This window comes from Mauremys reevesii, linkage group 2, assembly GCF_016161935.1.
Source record: "Mauremys reevesii isolate NIE-2019 linkage group 2, ASM1616193v1, whole genome shotgun sequence".
NCBI classification, from domain to species: Eukaryota; Metazoa; Chordata; order Testudines; family Geoemydidae; genus Mauremys; species Mauremys reevesii.
In genome coordinates this window covers 43,700,862-43,720,783 of record NC_052624.1, presented here as the reverse complement: position 1 = coordinate 43,720,783, position 19,922 = coordinate 43,700,862, and the positions used below count along the sequence as shown (strand labels likewise).

Here is a 19,922-nt window from a genome sequence, read left to right as displayed (position 1 = left end):
AACTTCTGCAAGTCAGGAATGCCTGCTGATGGGGATGAAAGGCCTCCTTTATGCCACATGTATAGCAAATGCAATCTCTTACATCCAGTCTCATGAGCAGAATGCATTTGGGAGCGAGCTATGCTTTGCCCTTCAAAGGCCCTGCACGCTGTAGTGTATGGAGGGCAGCAAATAAAAATAAAATATATGGAAGTGGAAGAAGGACAACAAGGACAACGTGGCATGTTCCCACTGTGATGCTGGCAGACCAGGTGCCAGCTCATGCCAAGGCCCCTAGGCCTCAGTGAATACTGACAAATGCATAGCTGGAAACCAGTCTGGCTCACCTGGGTGTTAGTATTGTTAAAGTAGATATTAGAGTTATAAGAATGTGTTTAGACTTTATGAAATGCTTGCAGGATGCTGCATGTATTAATCTCACTTAACATCTATACCCTATGTTATAAGGTTATATAAAGCATTTGCATTGTAAACCTCTGTAACCGTATAACTCAAACAGGAAAAAAGCATTAAATAATGTAAAATGCCAGCTTCCTATAGAAGGTGTTAGGTCCTGCATACTGAAACCAAATGAGCCATTCTGAAACATCGAAGGACATAGACTTTGTTGATTGCTCCCCCCACACTCTTGAAGTGGAGACATGCAAGAGGCCTTACCCCATCACCTTGAACTCTGGGGGAAGTGAATATAAATCCCTGACAAGAACTATATCTCTATGCTGCTTGAACTCTGAGGGGTGAAGATTTCTAAGCATAAGCAAGAGTTTCCTATTGCTTGGCCTGGGTTAGCCCTAAAAGACATACAGAGCTTCCACACTACAGCAGCTTCTATTACCTTTTTGAACCTTAGACTGTAACTCATGTGTGTGTACATTTATCTGATTTAACCTTGTATTTCTTTTGCTAGTTAATAAATCTTAAATTATTTTATTATAGGATTACTACAAGCATTGTCTTTGGTAGGGAGATCTAGGGTGCAAGTGACTGGGAGTAACCTGAATATTGCTGTGATTTTTGGTGTAAGGGACTATCTATCTCAAAGTCAAGCTTGTGTAAGTGGCAAGGAGGACTGTCTGTGACTCCATCTTAAGGCTATTGTAGTGCTTGAGGAGTTATCGCGACACTTGGTTGGTGAAATCTAAGTATAGAACTCGCTGCCAGTTTGGGGTTTGTGCCCTGCTTCTTCAGAGTCTGCCCTGAGGTTGGTACTCATGCCTGTGAGCCACTTCAGATAGCTTAACACTCACCTCCAGAGATTGCGGATGCACCTCTGCTTCAGGTGTTCATATGTGAAGGGAGGGGGAAGTGTGCCAGGGCAGGAGGAAGGGACAAAAGGCTCCCCTTGAAAAATGCAAAAATACAGCCTGCCAAAGTATTGGGAGTTAATCTAGCAGGAATCAACATTAATTCCCCCTCTCTGGATGGGGAGCAAGTCACAGAAAATGGCTGCATTGCACCACAGGGACCCACACTGCCTGGAGACTGAAATGTGAGGAGCACCAGGTAGCTTGCTGTCCTTCCACGTCATTTCCTGAAAATTGCAGGGACCTGAAGTGTTGGAAGCTGCATTCCCTGCCCCTTCTGCAGCCCCAACACCTATCGCCTGAAGGGATCATTCAGTGGAAACTCTATGAGGTAAACTTTATGGAATTTCTGTTTTTCTTCTACCAATTTTACGCTAGAACACCACAATATAGCCCCAAGAATCCTGTATTCTAAATACAGCCAAACCTTGCTATTACTGTATATGTTACTTCTCTCTTGAAGTATTGCTGGCACCTCCTGGAAAACACTGAAAACATTCTATGTGCTCTTTTTAAGAAAAAGTTAGGGACATTTGCATGAAAAGAAGGTCTGTATAGTTTACAAGTTTATGTACTTCTGATGGCTCACTTGAGGAATAAGCACCAGAAGCAGACAGACTTTTGTTTATTAACAAAAATATTTATTGTCTCTCAGTGAGTTCAGATTGAATCTGTTCTGTTTACAAGTAAACTGATGTTTTGTTCTAACTGCCTGCCCTGCAAATTCACTCTGGGATCTGAAAGTCAAGCTTTGCTCTTTTTACCCAGGGCATCATCCCCTGTAATAAAGGTTCTAATGCCCATATTAGATCTTCAGTTATAAAGTTATGTGCATCCCCATTCAGAGACACCTGTTCAGTTGAACTGCCTGCAGTGGGTCTGCACATGTGTAACTGACTGAAACCCAATATATTCTGTCAATAAAAAAGGAATAGTGCCAGCCTACTCAGTCTTAGCAGTGTTGGTTCTGCAAGGCCAACAGAGTAAAATGCAGTAAACACTAATGTCACTAAAGGAGATAGATTTCACTGAATACACACAGAAAGAGCTGCTTGGGATGTTTTTGACAAATCACTTTTGTCAAAAAATATCCATTTGTCAAAATTGAAATGGCTCGTAAAAGAGGATTGAGTTTGTCAAATCTCTCAACTCAAAAAAATGTCAAGAAAAAGAGTTTCAAAATTGTGAAAATGTTTTGTTCTGACACTTTCTAAACAAAAATTTCTGGTTTTCAGGTTGGAAATGACTTTTCAAACTATCAAAATTATTATTCAAATGATCAAAACTAAACATTCTATATAACCTGAGATTCAGTTTTTTGGTTCACAAATATTTTTGAGATTTTGACTTCTCAACTCAATTTGAGACAGGAGAAAATTTTTAACTCCTGAAAACAATAGTAGGACAGGAAAACCATTTTCTGCCCAACTCTAAGAGGGACTCTCTCTGTTGAGTGAGAAGTTGTATCATTTTTACAGTTACTACTGAGAGGGGAAAAAACCCTTATATTTCATCCTATAGCAAAAGTGTGGTTCAAAATAAAAATGAACATGCATTCTTATTAACCATTAAACCCCTTATTAACAAAAACAACCAGAGAACACACACACCTGAATAAAACTGAATTCCCTCCAGTTTAAGGCACTGTTTACTGAAGGGATGGAAGTAACTGCCAACAAAGAAAGCAAGCCGAGACTCATTATTCCAAAGGAGATATACATTTCAATTCGCCACACTTCTTCCTCATTCCAAGAATTTTCCACATTTGCATGAACCTGAGGAGACAGCAGAAAAGATGGCCTTTATTTTCCAGAATATTAAATACTATTTACAAAAGCTCTTTTGATGAGTAATAGCCTCCAGTCTGAGTTTTGTAAGAAAACAGATTACAAATAAATATAAAATGTAATCAAATATTTTAGAGATTTCTTCATGTCTTGGAGAAAAAGCTATTTGCTCCATCACTGAGGATTCTGGGGGCATATTAGGTCAAAAGATATGTTGAAACAGTGGAAATCAGATGAGATTCTCCACATTGCGACACAAAGTACCTACATTTTTCAGGCATCAACAATTTATGTTCTACATTATAAAATGGGTGGGTCTGCAATTATCTTTATTTTGTTGAACTTACAAATAAATTATCATTATTTCTTGCCATTGCTTCAACTCCTTGTGCTGACTCCTAAATTACTCTGTCTCTTCTGTTGTTAACATCAAACATAAAATGATGGATGAGCTTGGACATCCTCAAGACAGGAAAGAAACAATTCACTTCAACTGTCAAGTCACTTGTATACTCAACTAGATCTCACAAATTTCCAGTTCCCTGGGGTCTATCAAATCTGTAATTACATGTCAGTTCTTGCAAGGGGCCACCATTGACGATGACGTGAGATTTTCAAATTAATATAGAAGATATGAGAACTTCTTAACAAAAAGTACTAGCAGATCCTTTGACAAGTATGTAAGCCTAAACACTTAGGGTTCCTTGCTGAATTCTGTGTATGTCTGTGGGAGGCAGAGCTGCACTGTAATCCCCACATCAGGGCCATGTGTGATATTGCAGGCGCTTCCCACCTAAGTCTTCAAGATTTGGCTGCCAGCTTGGGGCAGGGTAGCCTGTGCCGTGAACTCCTCTGAACAACCAAGTAACAAAACAGCAACTCAGGATTCGCCTGTCTGTGCCTTTAAACAAAGAGTAAAAACTCCCTGCATATGCAAGTGCTCTGTTGCTATGCTCAGGGCAAGGCCAGGCTCTCGCCTAGGTTCTGGGTGAACTTTGAGGAGGTCCTGCTCTGTCCCAGTCTTTGCCCATGAGCAAAAGGAGGCAAGCCTTCTTAATTGGCCTGCTGGTCCTTGATTGGTCAGTATTTCTTCCTAGCCCTTCTAAGCCTCTGGAGGACTGTCTTGCTGGTCACTAATCTGAGTGGATTTTCCTTAAATGGGGGGTGTCAAACACTGAACCCTCCTGCAGGGGGAAAAGAAGACCTGACAAACCCCATCACAATGCCTGTCATAGATTCATTCATACTCTTCGGCTGTCTTATTTCAATACTTCATGCTCACCCTTTTTTCTACACTGTTGATCCCATCCCCTTTTATTCTTTCCATTATTATGGCTTGATTTGCTTAGCTGCTACTTTCATAGATTCATAGACTCTAGGACTGGAAGGGACCTCGAGAGGTCATCGAGTCCAGTCCTCTGCCCTCTTGGCAGGCCAAATACTGTCTAGACCATCCCTGATAGACATTTATCTAACCTACTCTTAAATATCTCCAGAGATGGAGATTCCACAACCTCCCTAGGCAATTTATTCCAGTGTTTAACCACCCTGACAGTTAGGAACTTTTTCCTAATGTCCAACCTAAACCTCCCTTGCTGCAGTTTAAGCTCATTGCTTCTTGTTCTATCCTTAGAGATCTAAGATGAACAAGTTTTCTCCCTCCTCCTTATGACACCCTTTTAGATACCTGGAAACTGCTATCATGTCCCCTCTCAGTCTTCTCGTTTCCAAACTAAACAAACCCCATTCTTTCAGCCTTCCTTCCAGAGCTCCACCATAGCCCGGCAAAAGCGCTCGCCGCAGCGTGCCGCCGTGCTTGGGGCAGCGAAATTGCTAGAGCCACCCCTGCTTCCTTCATAGGTCATGTTCTCAAGACCTTTAATCATTCTTGTTGCTCTTCTCTGGACCCTCTCCAATTTCTCCACATCTTTCTTGAAATGCGGTGCCCAGAACTGGACACAATACTCCAGTTGAGACTTAACCAGCGCAGAGTAGAGCGGAAGAATGACTTCTCGTGTCTTGCTCACAACACACCTGTTAATGCGTCCCAGAATCACGTTTGCTTTTTTTGCAACAGCATCACACTGTAGACTCATATTTAGCTTGTGGTCCACTATAACCCCTAGATCCCTTTCTGCTGTACTCCTTCCTAGACAGTCTCTTCCCATTCTGTATGTGTGAAATTGATTGTTCCTTCCTAAGTGGAGCACTTTGCATTTGTCTTTATTAAACTTCATCCAGTTTATCTCAGACCATTTCTCCAATTTGTCCAGATCATTTTGAATTATGACCCTGTCCTCCAAAGCAGTTGCAATCCCTCCCAGTTTGGTATCATCTGCAAACTTAATAAGCATACTTTTTATGCCAATATCTAAGTCGTTGATGAAGATATTGAACAGAGCCGGTCCCAAAACAGACCCCTGTGGAACCCCACTTGTTATACCTTTCCAGCAGGATTGTGAACCATTAATAACTACTCTCTGAGTATGGTTATCCAGCCAGTTATTCACCCACCTTATAGTAGCCCCATCTAAATTGTATTTGCCTAGTTTATCAATAAGAATATCATGCGAGACTGTATCAAATGCCTTACTAAAGTCTAGGTACACCATATCCACCGCTTCTCCCTTATCCACAAGACTTGTTATCCTATCAAAATTTAAAATGGCCCCTTCAAGGATTGAATTCACAACTCTGGGTTTAGCAGGCCAATGCTCAAACCACTGAGCTATCCCTCCCCCTGCCTCAGCTCTTGTCTCTGCAGATTTCATATGCTGAATGGCCAACCTGCTTTATGAAATGCTAGTGTAGAAGAAGAGACAAACAGACACCTCACTGGCAGTTTGATTAGGAAAAGCAGACCTTTCTGCCTAGGATGATTGTTTTGTCCAGGATTGTTTTGAGATAAAACTAACTGCTGCTCAGAACTCTGAGTCAATGCCTCCTGCCAATAACTGTAGAGGAACAAAGAATTTCTTGTAAACAAAATATTTTTTTTTACCACTAGTTTGAGAAGTGATACAGCATCTTCATTTTCCCTAGTAGGAACATATATTTGCTTAGGATTTTGCTGTCCTAGACAGTTGTGTAGTGTTATGGCATGCTATTAAACAGCTGGCATACCTCTGCCCAAAAGTGTCTGCATTTCAGTGACGCAGTGAGTGATCCCCACGTATAGTTTGTATATTAATGTGGCCACCCTTAAAAACCTTTTCAAAAACATACATTTTTCATACAAAATGATAAACATACATATAAATATCTACTTTTATGACATACACACACCAAAACTTTTGGGACCAGAGAGAGGAAAAGAACTTGCTAGATGTTTTGAGCTTTCTTACGAATTATCATTCAGCCCTTACATCCCAAGATGATAGAAACTAAGAGTGCTCTTCTGATTTTACCATTGGCTTGCCTCTTCCCCACCCTCTCTAGGGTAATGTTCATGCCCGGTGGGGAATAAAAAAGGGAACGAATGCTAGACAGCCCCCTACTGGAGGGACTTGATTGTGGCTGACCCCATCTGAAGCTTGCCACAAGGTAGGGGGCTCCTTGTACCCTCTTTCCCTATTGGCCAATAGGCAGTCACAATGTAGCCCCAAAGATTTTCCATTGAAAATGTATTCTAAGACACTGATATATGTCACATAAATACAACCAAGGCATTCTGATTCTCTCTTCTGTCATTAGATTAAAAATGGTATGTTCCTTACCTGCTGATAAGCCATATTAAGAAACAAGTATCGTTCAGACCTCCTCATAGGTAAGCAGAGACTATAAGCCACGTGTATGGTAGCAAAGAAAAAACTGAGTAGTCCCAGCTGTTTCCTACATTGCAACCAACTCTCCAGCCAGGGAGGAAGTCGCCTATACTTAGTGCCATAATAAAGCTGATAAGCAGCTGCCAGGAGTCCTGATAAATACACCAGAGACAACAAAGTAATAGCAACAACTGGTAAAGTCTTGTTCACAATCTCAATGGGAATCTTGTAAAAGTCGCTCTGCTGATTTCTCACATATGGATGTATTATATCTCTGATGAAAGAATAGATGAAGAAAAAGGTGGCCAAACTAACAGCCACCACTACCGGCCCTTTCCACAATGTGAACAGCCGCAGAGGTAAGTTTTCAATCTCCCTTGCAGAAGACAATGCCCCCAAATCAATGGGAATAAAATTCAGCTGTCGGGCAAGTTCGATAACTTGATGGCGAGCTTGAACATTGTTACCGCATATAAAGACCTGATGGAAAAGTCAAATTAATTATTTTTAGTCACAGATGAAATCAACAATTTCAAGGCCTCCAGGCAGATGTCACAGTAGAAAGATCTAAACTAGCCATTGTCTCTAGCATATCAACTGAACCACAAAAATTAACCCGTGAACAACTCAGGTCAATATTGAAATATGAAAAATGATTAAACAAGGTAACCTAAGTAAAAAGACTATATATCATCTGAGTTAATATAAAGTGGTTTCAAGATGCCTGGTATTCGCAACACTAAAATGTCTACAGGATTAGAATGAACTTTGGGCCAATGGCTAAAATCATGTTAAAAATGAATGAACCATTTAAATATAGAAAGTAGGGATGTCAAGCAATTAAAAAAATTAATCGTAATTAAAAAAATTAATCGTGATTAATAATGCTGTTAAACAATAATAGAATATCATTTATATGAATATTTTTGAATGTTTTCCACATTTTCAGATATATTGATTTCAATTACAACACAGAATACAAAGTGTACAGTGCTCACTTTATATTTGTTTTTATTATAAATATTTGCACTGTAAAAATAAAAGAAATAGTATTTTTTGATTCACTTAATACAAGTATTATAGTGCAATCTCTTTATCATGAAAGTTGAACTTACAAATGTAGAGTTATATTCAAAAAATAACTGCATTCAAAAATAAAACAATGTAAAAAACTTTAGCGTCTATAAGTCCACTCAGCTCCACTTCTTGTTCAGCCAATCACTCAGACAAACAATTTTGTTTACATTTGCAGGAGATAATGCTGCCTGCTTCTTGTTTACAATGCCACCTGAAAATGAGAACAGGTGTTCGCATGGCACTGTTGTAGCTGGCACTGCAAGCTATTTACGTGCCAAATGCACTAAAGATTCATATGTCCCCTCATGCTTCAACCACCATTCCAGGGGACATGCATCCATGCCAATGATGGGTTCTGCTCAATAACAATCCAAAGCAGTGTGAACCGACACATGTTCATTTTTATTATCTGAGTCAGATGCCACGAGCAGAAAGCTGATTTTCTTTTTTGGTGGTTCGGGTTCTGTAGTTTCCGCATGAGACTGTTGCTCCTTTAAGACTTCTGAAAGCATGATCCACACCCCATCCTTCTCAGATTTTGCAAGGCACTTCAGATTCGTAAATCTTGAGTTGAGTGCTGTAGCTATCTTTTGAAATCGCACATTGGTACCTTCTTTGCATTTTGCATGAAATACATGGCAGAATGTGGGTAAAAAACAGAGCAGAAGACATACAATTCTCCCCCAAGGAGTTTAGTCACAAATTTAATTAACACATTATTTTTTTAACGAGTGCCACTGGCATGGAAGCATGTCCCTGGAATGGTGGCCAAAGCATGAAGGGATATACGAATGTTTAGCATATCTGGCACTTAAATTCCTCGCAATGCTGGCTACAAAAGTGTCATGTGAATTTCTGTTCTCACTTTCAGGTAACATTGTAAATAAGAAGCGGGAAGCATTATCTACCGTAAATGTTAACAAACTTGTTTCTCTTAGCGATTGGCTGTGCAAGATGTAGGACTGAGTGGACTTATAGGCTCTAAAATTTTACATTGTTCTGGTTTTGAGTGCAGTTATGTAACAAAAAACCCCTACATTTGTAAGTTGCACTTTCATGATAGAGATTTCACTACGGTACTTGCAGGGGCGGCTCTACAAATCAGGCTGCCCCAAGCAGCGCGGAGCGCTGCGCCGCCCTTCCCCAGTCCCGCGGCGGGTGCATCCTGGGAGGCGGTTGAGCTCCCGGCATGGCAGGTCCACCGGAGCCCGGACGAGCGGACCTGGGAGCTCAAGGACCCGCCGCAGGCATGACTGCGGCAGGTCCGCGTGGACCTGCCGCAGGCATGCGAGCTCCACCGGAGCCAAATGACGCCCTCCCCAGGATGCCGCCCCAAGCGGGTGCTTGGCCCGCTGGTGCCTAGAGCCGCCCCTGGGTACTTGTATGAAATGAATTGAAAAATACTATTTCTTTTATCATTTTTACAGTGCAAATATTTGTAATACAAGTAATATAAAGTGAGCACTATACACTTTGTATTTTGTGTTGTAATTGAAATCAATATATTTGAAAATATAGAAAAACATCCAAAATATTTAATAAATTTCAATTGGTATTCTATTGTTTAACAGTGTGATTAAAACTGCAATTAATTGCGATTAATATTTTTAACCACGATTAATTTTTTAATTAATCACGTGAGTTAACTGCGATTAATTGACAGCCTTAATAGAAAGCTTGCCCAATGGCCCAGGACAGCTGCAACAACAACAAAAAACAAAGCAGGAACCCCACCTGACCTCTGTTTTTTAACTAATCATAGTTTGTACACCAATTTGAGCTGCATTTGACAGCTCAGGTTCTGAAAAAAAGTAGGGATGGCTTAGCAGGATGTTAAAGGGGAAAAAAAGACGCAAGATCCAAGGGATACTTCATTATACTTAAAAAAAAAGTGCTATTACACAATTTAAACAAAGTGCTAGATTTGCTCCTTTTTTACCTACAGTCATATAGTTTGCCCATCACCATGGCATCTGATCATCTTTTTAACCTATCGATGATCAGCTTTGAGTTCAACTTTGACTGAGGTCTAATAAAATAACTACATACAGCACAGTTCCACTCTGAAAGGTGGCTCTGTAAAATGATGTATGTGAGCGAGGGTCCCATTTTTATTATATATATTTATATATATATCACACTGATTCCATATCAATTTACTCAGTTTAAAAATAAATAGATGGTTGTTTTCTAAATGCCAGATTTGGAAACTCATCCTTGGCTCTGGGAGCCATGCTAGGTTAGTTACTTCTCATGTTGCACCATAACCAGCAATGGTTCCAAGGACTAGATTTTTGGCCTTGCTTAAATCACCTTTTCACTACTCCAGCAGTACAAAGAAAACTTAAAGCGGCTTTAACGAGCAGCTGAGCCCCTATCTGCTCTGCTCCTCCACTTTGTGCAGGAGGCACTCTAGGGAGACAATTTAGGGATGGAGCTTGAGCATGAGGGGCTCTTGAGATCCTGTGCTAGTGGAAAGGTCCCTAAGATTGGGAGAGGACTAAAGGTAGGGTTGAGCTGCCTTTGCCTTCCTCCTTTACTTCAACTGTGTGAGCTCAGGGCAGTTGAAGACCTAGGCCTACAAAACAAACTATGCCTTTAATTACATCCAAGCTGCCATCTTGAAAGTAAATTGCTTTAAATTAGATCATTCACTTATTTCCCACAATTTCTCTTGCAACAGTTGATACCATCACTAACAGCTAAAGTAGAGCACTGCAGGAAACGCAGCTTCTAGCCTTGTTTAGATGTTAGGCGGGTGAAAGTAACTTAAAGGACTTACTGGTATGTTGGGCCAGGGTCCTGAGCAAGGGAGGGGCCTCTGGTGGAAGGGGTGGAGCCTTTAAATCCCTGGGCCCTTTAAATCACCACCAGAGCCCCATAGTAGTGGTAGTGGCGGCTGGGAGCCTTAAGGCTCTGGCAGCAGGGCTTTGGCGACAATTTAAAGGGCCAGGTGCTTCGGCAGCTGCCGGGAAGCCCGGGCCCTTTTAAATTGCCAGCCCAGGGAAGCTGTCCCCTGCCGGTACGGTCGGCTATGTACCGGCTCTTGCCAGTACACCTTACCAGACCATACCGTCTTACTTTCACCTCTGGTGTTAGGGAAAAAATTACAAAAATAATGTTTTTGGAAAAAGATAATAAGTGTTTGTTCTGACAGCTGATACCAGGGAGTTGCTGTTATTACAGTTACTGTAGTTTTCATTCTGCACACACACTAAATGAACTCAAACACAAAACATACCTGTCTGCTGGCATCCTTTGGTCCTAACTGCAGTGCCCAGGCTGAGACAACATTAAATCCTTTGACAATCAGCGAATCTGGGAACAGGGAGGCCAAATACTCTGCATTGGATTCTGGATACTGATTCACCCTCATATTGTTGCTAACATCTACAAGGATTTTACCTATAAGTAAATGCTTGAGGTCCCACAAAGAGGCATAATGTTCTCTGTGTATAGCAACAAAAATGATGTTAGTTTTTGCTACAGCATCTTCATGGTGAGTAACATCAACCACATGTGGGAAGAACTCAGCAGCAAATTTAGGGTTTCTGCTTCCTACGACCACATGGTATCCACATTTTATAAGCCTAATGGTCAGGGACTTGGCAAAGTCTCCACTTCCAAATATGCCTATTGTGATCTTACTGGCATCCTTGATACCATTAATACCATTTGGTAAGAAGGTTTCATTGAGGTTCTTAGGACTTCCCATCATAGAGATTGATTCCATATTTCCAAGACACCAAGCTTACAATGATTTCCTTTAAAAGAAAACAAAAAGAAAATATGCAGCATTATACATTTTTACAAGACACTAGAGTAATCAAAACACACTCTAAAGCAAATTTGTTGGGTCTAATTTAACCTATTTACTCTTCTTTATAAAGTATGCATTAATCACTTTCATTCTGTATAGTGACAGTGATACAATCTGAAATACAAAATGTTTTAAGCAGTTAAGTAATATAGTTGCATACATAAATAACAATGGAAAGATAATAAGAAAGAAATTAAAAAGTACAGGCAAGAGAGTAAATATGTATTTTCAAATGTATTTGAAATAAGATGCGGAGTCAATGCAGATGAGCTATGTGAATGCTGTTCCAGATGGAAAAAAAAATGTAGGGGAAGAAGGCTTTTGGGCTAACAGCTATGAGATTTAGTGGAGAGAGCAAGGAGGCCAGTGCTTAATGATCAAAGGGAGATTTCACATATGAATGAGAGACAATGGGCTATATTCTGTTCTTGATAGCCCATCAAGAACAGGGGGAGGAATAGCTCAATGGTTTGAGCATTAGCCTGCTAAACCTAGGGTTATAAACTCAATCCTTGAGGGGGCCATTTGGGGATTAGTCCTGCTTTGAGCACAGGGTTGGACTAGATGATCTCCTGAGGTCCTTTATGATCATGATCTCAGGTTACTCTGGGGTAAATTCCAAGGAACTCTGTTGATTCCCCCACTGAAAAAATCAAGCACCTAAATATGGCTTTAAGTTCCTGATTTTGGGGGGATACAAGTTTGAAAATGCTGACCTTAATCATTCTGTACCCTTTGTAGAATTAGGATGATAACTCTTTCTGGGATCACTATCATGAGAGCTATGTACAAAAACTTTGTATAAGTATTTTATTATTACAGTTGTTACATGTGTTGACTTGTCATGATGAAATCTCACAGTAGCATTCATGACTGTAGTACTGGAGCAATCTGCAGGGGACCTAATGTAGCCTATTTGTAAGACAAGAGAGACAAACAATTATTAAATAGCCTGGAAGCCTAATACGTCTCTCTATTTCTTTTTCCACCGTGCAAGACAAATAGTTATTATTGGTATTATCATAGCGTCTAGGAGCCCTAGTTATGGACAAGGACCCCATTGGGCTAGGTGCTATACAAACACAGAACAAAAAGATAGCCCCTGCCACAAAGAGCTTACAGTCTAAGACTTTTCTAAAGAAGAAGGAAATCTAGCTAATGAATCTAAATGCAGCAACTCAATTTAGGCGAGTTTTACTTTCTGAAGCCAGTGTCTTACAACTCTATATCCAGATAAAATATCTGCAAAATCATTCTTGGTCCTGGGTGCATGCCAAGCTAAGAATTGCGAAACTGTATTGTTGTTCAAATACATCTATCACATCTAGTTGTACGGCAATCCAGGCACAATATCATATCACTTACACTCTTCAAGTCTAACAAAAAAAGAAACAACCTCTTAGGGTACGTCCAGACTACCTGCCGAATGGGCGGGTAGCGATCGATTTTGCGGGGATCGATATATCGCGTCTCATCTAGACGCGATATATCGATCCCCAAAGGCGCTCCCGTCGATTCCAGAACTCCACCGGAGCGAGTGGCGGTAGCGGAGTTGACGGGGGAGCCGCGGATGTCGATCCCGAGCGGTGAAGACGGGAGGTAAGTCGGGATAAGATACTTCGACTTCAGCTACGGTATTCCCGTAGCTGAAGTTGCGTCTCTTACCTCGACACTGCCCCCCAGTGTGGACCAGGCCTTACTAACTAATGATATTTTACTTACCCTGAATGAGAAGGCTGGCCAAAGGATTCAGCATTACAGCTCTATGTATTAACCTTTCACTCAGCACTGTAACAATGGAAGAAACACTGAAGCAGGGTTACATTGGCTCTCAACCTCATGTTTTGGCCTGATCTTTCAGAGATGATGAGTGTCAGGTGACAATGGCAAAAAAAGATCACAATCATTTTCTTCTAATCCTGAACAAGAAACTTTAGTAGAATGAGGAAAACAGTATTGTCCCTAAAGCTTCTATCTTACCTTCAGTGTAGAACTTCTGCCTAGAGCAGTGGTACTCAGACTGAGGCTTGGGAGCCACAAGTGTCTCTTTAATGTGTCTCCTGCAGCTTTTTGCAGCACATATGAAATTATGTACGTTGTAATTATTAATCAATTTAAGGTATTAACCAATCAGGATGCTTTTACTATGATATCAACCAATTTTAGTTGATAAAATAATAATAATTGGTGAAAATTATATGTATATATAGTAAATGAAACAGTGAATTCACACTACTGTGGCTCTTTGGTAATGTTGATTGCTAATTTGGCTCCTGAACCACTGAGGTCTGAGTATCACTGATTTAGAGCATTCGCAAACCTCCCTCTACCTAGCTGCTACAGATTTAAAGAAACAGTACACATCTTACCCTCCCCCCCCACCAAGATGAGCAATCTTTAACAAGAATATTTAACAGCAAATAATAATATATTCAGACAAAACACCAACTTCTCTACTCATACAGATCTGCAAATCTTTTGGACTTGAAGAGAGTATTGTCCAGTTGAATTCACTTGAATTCTCTCTCTGTTTTATATCCTTTTAGCAGGGCCCCTAAGGACAAACGTTTTCCTACAAAATTAACTATGTCGCTCTGATATGTGGACCCAAAAAACGTTGAGGTGGACTCACTCCAGTGCCTGACATGAAGATTGCCCTATGGTCAGGAGAACTAACACATGGGCTTTTTTCTGAAGAATTCTCTTAGCCATTTGCAAAGAGAATGAGGAGTACTTGTGGCACCTTGGAGACTAACAAATTTATTTGGGCATAAGCTTTCGTGGGCTAAAACCCATTTCATCAGACGCATGCAGTAGAAAATACAGTAGGAAGATATATATATAGATATATATCTATATATATATATCTATATATATCTATATATATATATATATAGATATAGATATATATATATATATATATATATATCTATATCTATATATCTATATCTATATCTATATCTACAGAGAACATAAAAAGTGGGTGTTGCCAAGTGGGTTTTAGCCCACGAAAGCTTATACCCAAATAAATTTGTTAGTCTCCAAGGTGCCACAAGTACTCCTCGTTCTTTTTGCTGATACAGATTAACACAGCTACCACTCTGAAACCCTTAGCCATTTGTACTTCATCTCCCCACCAGTCTATTCTCTTGTGGGAAATGGAGGCTGGAAGTTATATTGTACACATAAAAATGGAATTGACCACTTCTTTTGGAATGCCCAAATGAGAATGGACACTTTTTAGCATTTCACTCTGAGATTGTACCTTCTATGATGGGAAGAATATACCTTTCTTCCTTATTGCTACATTGACCTTCTTAGGTCTATGCAGATATAGTTATGCCCCTTTCCTTCCAAAAAGGCACCATATGAGCACACCATTGTCAGTTCAGGACTGTGCTCCATTACACTATCCTTCCCCATCCTGACTGGTTCTTTCTCCACATTAGGAAGCAGAAGTATGGGCAAGGTCTAGACTGTTCTGATTAAAAGAGTTATGGTCCCCTCTTTCAAGAAGTTCCACACTAGTTATCATTTAAGCAGGCCTTTTTCACTTAATACTGTTCCAACTTCCTCTATGTAGTATACAAGGCCCATTTCAATAGCAGTAGTTTGGTCTATGGTTACTACTTGTGGTGACTCCATTAAAGACAAAGGGAACATTCAAACAGACCATTCAAAGGCATCCTTGCCTTTGTAGCTATATATATATATATATATATATATATATATATATATTGAACTGACTCAACTGTCCCTGTAGGCTACTGAGCAATATCTGCGACAGCTTCATTTTAGTGCATCTCCTTCACGCCGATGCACCTGAGTCAATTTTAAATTTAACAACAGTATTGAAAATCTTGAGTGAACAATCCACGACAATTGTTATGCTGAGAAGTGCTGGTGACCGCCTGGATCACAAATATCATTTAGACTGATGGGTGTGAAAACATCTCCGCTTTCCATGCTCCCCTCACTTTGACTGCAGCTATAGTAGCAGGTAGCACAAATATAGGCAAATGCCCATCCAGGGCTAGCTGAGAGCTGTGAAAGGACATGCAGTGATGGCTTCTCTGCAAGACAACTTGCCCATTCTACTTTCATTCCCATAGACAAATACTCTCTTCAGAAGCAAAACCACCATGGGACAAAACCCTGAGCTCCTGAGACCCCTGGTGAGTAGGAGAATGGAAATAGGGATGTGAAAAAAGCCAGATAATTAGGGAAAGTATTAGGAAGCACCAGGATGGGACTGAAAAATGCTGGATCAAGAGATGCAGGTGACTGCATTGCAACTAGCATTTGGGAGGAGGGGATATTGGTGGCTGAATTGTATTGCAAACTAAGGAAGATTATGTTTGTGAAAACACATTATTCACATAGAAGCAGTACTTCACTGAAATTTTGATCCAACATTCTCTGCTTTTGGAGTGCTCTGGGACGTTGTTGTGTAAGGTTAAGGCATATGTCACAAATCAAGTACTCAACAGATGTGATGTCAAGATTGCCGGCTTTAGAGATTCCACCACCAGCTGCTTTGACAATTACAGATTGGAAGACAGCATGGAAAAAAACAGACTGACATATCCTTAAGGCAATGTTGCTGAGTAAAAAGTATTAAGAAACTCATTAAGCTAAGGTTATGGCATCCAGTAATAATTTACAAGGAATATTTCATCCACAGCTACATTCCTTGAGCTGTTTTCTTGGGTGCTACCAATAAGCGATAGGATCAAGAGTGTCTGATGGCTTTAGGGAACTCCCAAAGCTGTTATACAAGTAGAATTCCACAAAATTAACTAGCATTCAAAATCATCCATACATAATAATGGTTTCCTGTTTTTAGCAGCACTGGCAGAATTGGGAAGACAGCCAGATGGATCTTTATATGGAATTTTTAAAAATTAAAATGTGTAGTCACTCAAGAGAAAGTATCAGGGGATAGCCGTGTTAAGTCTGTAACCACAAAAACAACAAGGAGTCCGGTGGCACTTTAAAGCCTAACAGATTTATTTGGGCATAAGCTTTCATGGGTAAAAAACCCACTTCTTCAGATACATGGAGTGAAAATTACAGATGCAGGCATTATTATACTGACACATGAAGAGAAGGGAGTTACCTCACAAGTGGAGAACCAGTATTGACAGGGCCAATAAAATCAGGAGAAAGTAAACACATATCTTATGCTTCACCTAATAATATTTCACTGTCATAATTTACCTGTGGAGATTAGGAAGGAAGGAATCTCTCTACACTGCACAACTAGCCAGCTAAGTGTCTTAAATATAGACTTTTTGGTTGGTTAGTGTTTGGTTCATTTGGGGTCTTATGTTGGTGTTAGGCAAGGTGCTATGTGCCAAACCTAATGGACTAATGATATGGTTTGGCATGGTAAATTCTAAATCCCTGTTCTACAGGTTGTTTGATAGTTTACAGGATACTATCAAATATATCTTTTAGTCTGCTGCTCTACAGAAGCTGATAAGGGTTGGTTCTGCCAGGGAGACACTGACTGACTGACTTTACAGGGGAAAAAGATAAACTGATTATACACAAAGTGTTGTCAAATGGACAAAGTACACAACTAAAAAAGTGAAAAATATTTGTTTTTTGCCAACTTATTTCACTTATAGTTATCCTGAGTGTTACTTTTTACTATGGATAATACAAATTTTTCAGTCAGAAATATGCTTTTCAAGATGATAGTTTCCTTTTTAATTTTCCTCTTGTAGCTTCTAGGAACGTGTAGAAAGAAAGAAAGAAAGAAAGAAAGAAAGAAAGAAAGAAACAGAAGGAAGGAAGAAAGGTAGAGAGACAGAAATAAGGGAAAAGAGAAGAAAAATAAAAAATATAGAGCAATAGAAACATAGAAAAATGAGACAATGTCAAAAACTGAAAGGGAAAAAATGATAAAGAGAAAAGCGCCTAGTCAATTAACCTGTTTTTAAGTAAAATAATTAATTAAAACACCTTCTCTAACAATTAAGTCCTTTCATCTTAAAAGAATCCACAGTGGTTTTCCACCCTGCACATACACAACTGGGCCAAAGTCTGTTCTCAGTTACACTGGTGTAATGTGAAAGGCAATGTGGCATAGAGGCTGGGGAGCTAGGCTAGGATCCAGGAAACCTATGTCTACGCTGTAGGGCTGCACCAGCATAGCTACGGTGCAATTAGTATGGTGGCATAAGCCCGTAGCATAAACACATCCTACACCAATAGAAGAGGTTTTTCTGTCGCTGTAGGTACTCCCTCTCCCTGAGTGATGTTAGCTAGGTCAATGGAAGCATTCTTCCATCAACCTAGCTACTATGCCGGGGATTATGTCGGCACAGCGATGATGTTCGGGCGGGAGTGGATTTTTCACATCCCTGAGCAACGTAGCTATTTTTACGTGTAGGCCAACCCTAGATTCTATTCCTGCCTCTGCCATTGATCTACTGTAGGACCTTGGACAAGTCACTTCTCTCTTTATGTCACTCCCTTCTCCCATGCTTTGTCTCTTTAGATTGTAAACTTTCTGGGGACAGGGACTGTCTCTCACTATTCATCTGTACAGTGCCTAGCACAACGGGGGTCCTGATCTTGGTTGGGGCCTCTAGCTGCTGCCATAATAAGTCAGCGAAGAAATGACTGGTGTGCAACAGAGCAGAATTTGGCCTGGTACCACTACCTTCTCAGGGGGCATTTCCCAACACGCCAAAGTCACTTACCAGCCGGAGTCCCACTGACAATAGTTGACACTGAAAGTGACTTTGGTGCTTTTCAAAATGTGACCTGCCCACGATAACATGCACTGTGTCCAGTTCCGCGCTGACTTTACACCCTGCGTGCCCCACTGATGTGCGCAAAAAGAGGCTCACGATCAGTGCAGAATGCGCCCCCCCAGCTGTTTCTTCGGGGGTGGAGTGGGGCCCTGGGGGGGACAAGCGACATCAGGCCTGGCAGGGCGCTGCTGGGCTGAGGGGCAGCTGGCAGCCAGTCGCTGGGCTGAAGCCCCCAGCCTGTGGCCCCAGCAGCGCAGGTCTGTGGCGCTGCCCCCACGGCGCTCGCTCTGCCCAGCCCGGGATGCTCCCGGCCCGACGGTGGAGAGGGGGATGCTCCACTGGCGGGAGAGGGGGCACTGAATGAATGGGGCCGCAGGGCTCTGGCCCACGGTGGGGCTGGGCGCACAAGCCTCGCCCGAGGCCCCCCCCCATGCAGCCCACCGCGGAGACGTGCGCAGGGCGGGGGCGGGTGCCTCCTCCCGCCCCGCCCGGGACCCGCTCACCTCCCGGGACCAGCCTCCAGCAGCAGCCGCGCCGCGTCTCTCTCCGGACTCCGGCCCCCAGCACCTGGAGGGAGGCGCTTCTCCAGGCTCCAGCCCGCCCCCTGCGGCCGGCCCCGCGCTCACCACAGGCCGGCCCGGCCCCGGCTCCGGTTCAGGATCCGGCTCCTGCTTACAGCCGCCGCGACAGGCAGAGGGCGGGGGGCGGCTGCGGAGTGACACGGAGCGACGGGGGCGTGTGTGCGCAGGGAGGCCGAGGGGGCTGCAGCGGCTGCCGCTGGCCGCCGTCCAGCCCTCCCGCTGCCCCCGCCTCCGCCGGAGCCCAAACCCCTTGTGGGCTGTAAGCCTGGAGCCTTCCTCAGCCGCGGGGACCCGGCTAATGCAGAGGACGGACACCCGAGACCCCCGGCCAGAGAGCCCCGCTCCTGGCAGAGGCTGGTCACTGGGCTCTCGGTGACTCGAACACCCCCGCCCCCCCGAATGCAGCATCTTTCCCGAGCCATTGTCAGCGGTGGTAGGAAAATAGGAGGTAAAAATTCCCTCCAAGGGCCTGTATTCTGCGCTGGTTTCACACAGATTGGATGGGGGCGCACAGAGAATTTTGGCTCCTGGGTTTAATTTATATCCCTCACATTATTGTACCTTGATTCGTATGTTCCCTGTACTGGGGTCACATAAAGTGTAAGTCAGCACATACTTTGGCTACACTAGTATAAAAAGTAAACCTGCACTCTAAGGCACTGGTCCTCAAAGGTATTTGGGCACCTAAATCCCATTGATTTCTGCGGGAGTTGGATGCCTAACACCTTTGAGGATTTAGGCCTAAGAGCCAAAACCTGCAGGCCTTACTTGGGTAAATCCCCCACTGAGGGCAATGTGGTGTTTGCCTGTGCAACAACTGCA

General features: G+C 42.1%; 1 protein-coding gene across 2 annotated transcripts in view; it reads right to left on the bottom strand.

Moving 5' to 3' along the window:
• Positions 1-19,076, bottom strand: part of STEAP2 (STEAP2 metalloreductase) — a 29,130-nt gene extending 10,054 nt beyond the window's left edge. Inside the window, exons 1-5 of one of the 2 annotated variants that reach the window (XM_039521657.1) lie at positions 19,023-19,076; positions 11,338-11,696; positions 11,174-11,250; positions 6,808-7,335; positions 2,915-3,079 (exon numbers count right to left, since the gene is read on the bottom strand). In XM_039521657.1, the coding sequence (XP_039377591.1) occupies positions 2,915-3,079; positions 6,808-7,335; positions 11,174-11,250; positions 11,338-11,665 (1,098 nt within the window). In that variant the 5' untranslated portion in view covers positions 11,666-11,696; positions 19,023-19,076. Of the gene's footprint in view, positions 1-2,914; positions 3,080-6,807; positions 7,336-11,173; positions 11,697-19,022 lie in introns of both variants that reach the window. The other variant, XM_039521656.1, reaches the window with a different exon arrangement.
• Positions 19,077-19,922: the final 846 nt, after the last annotated feature.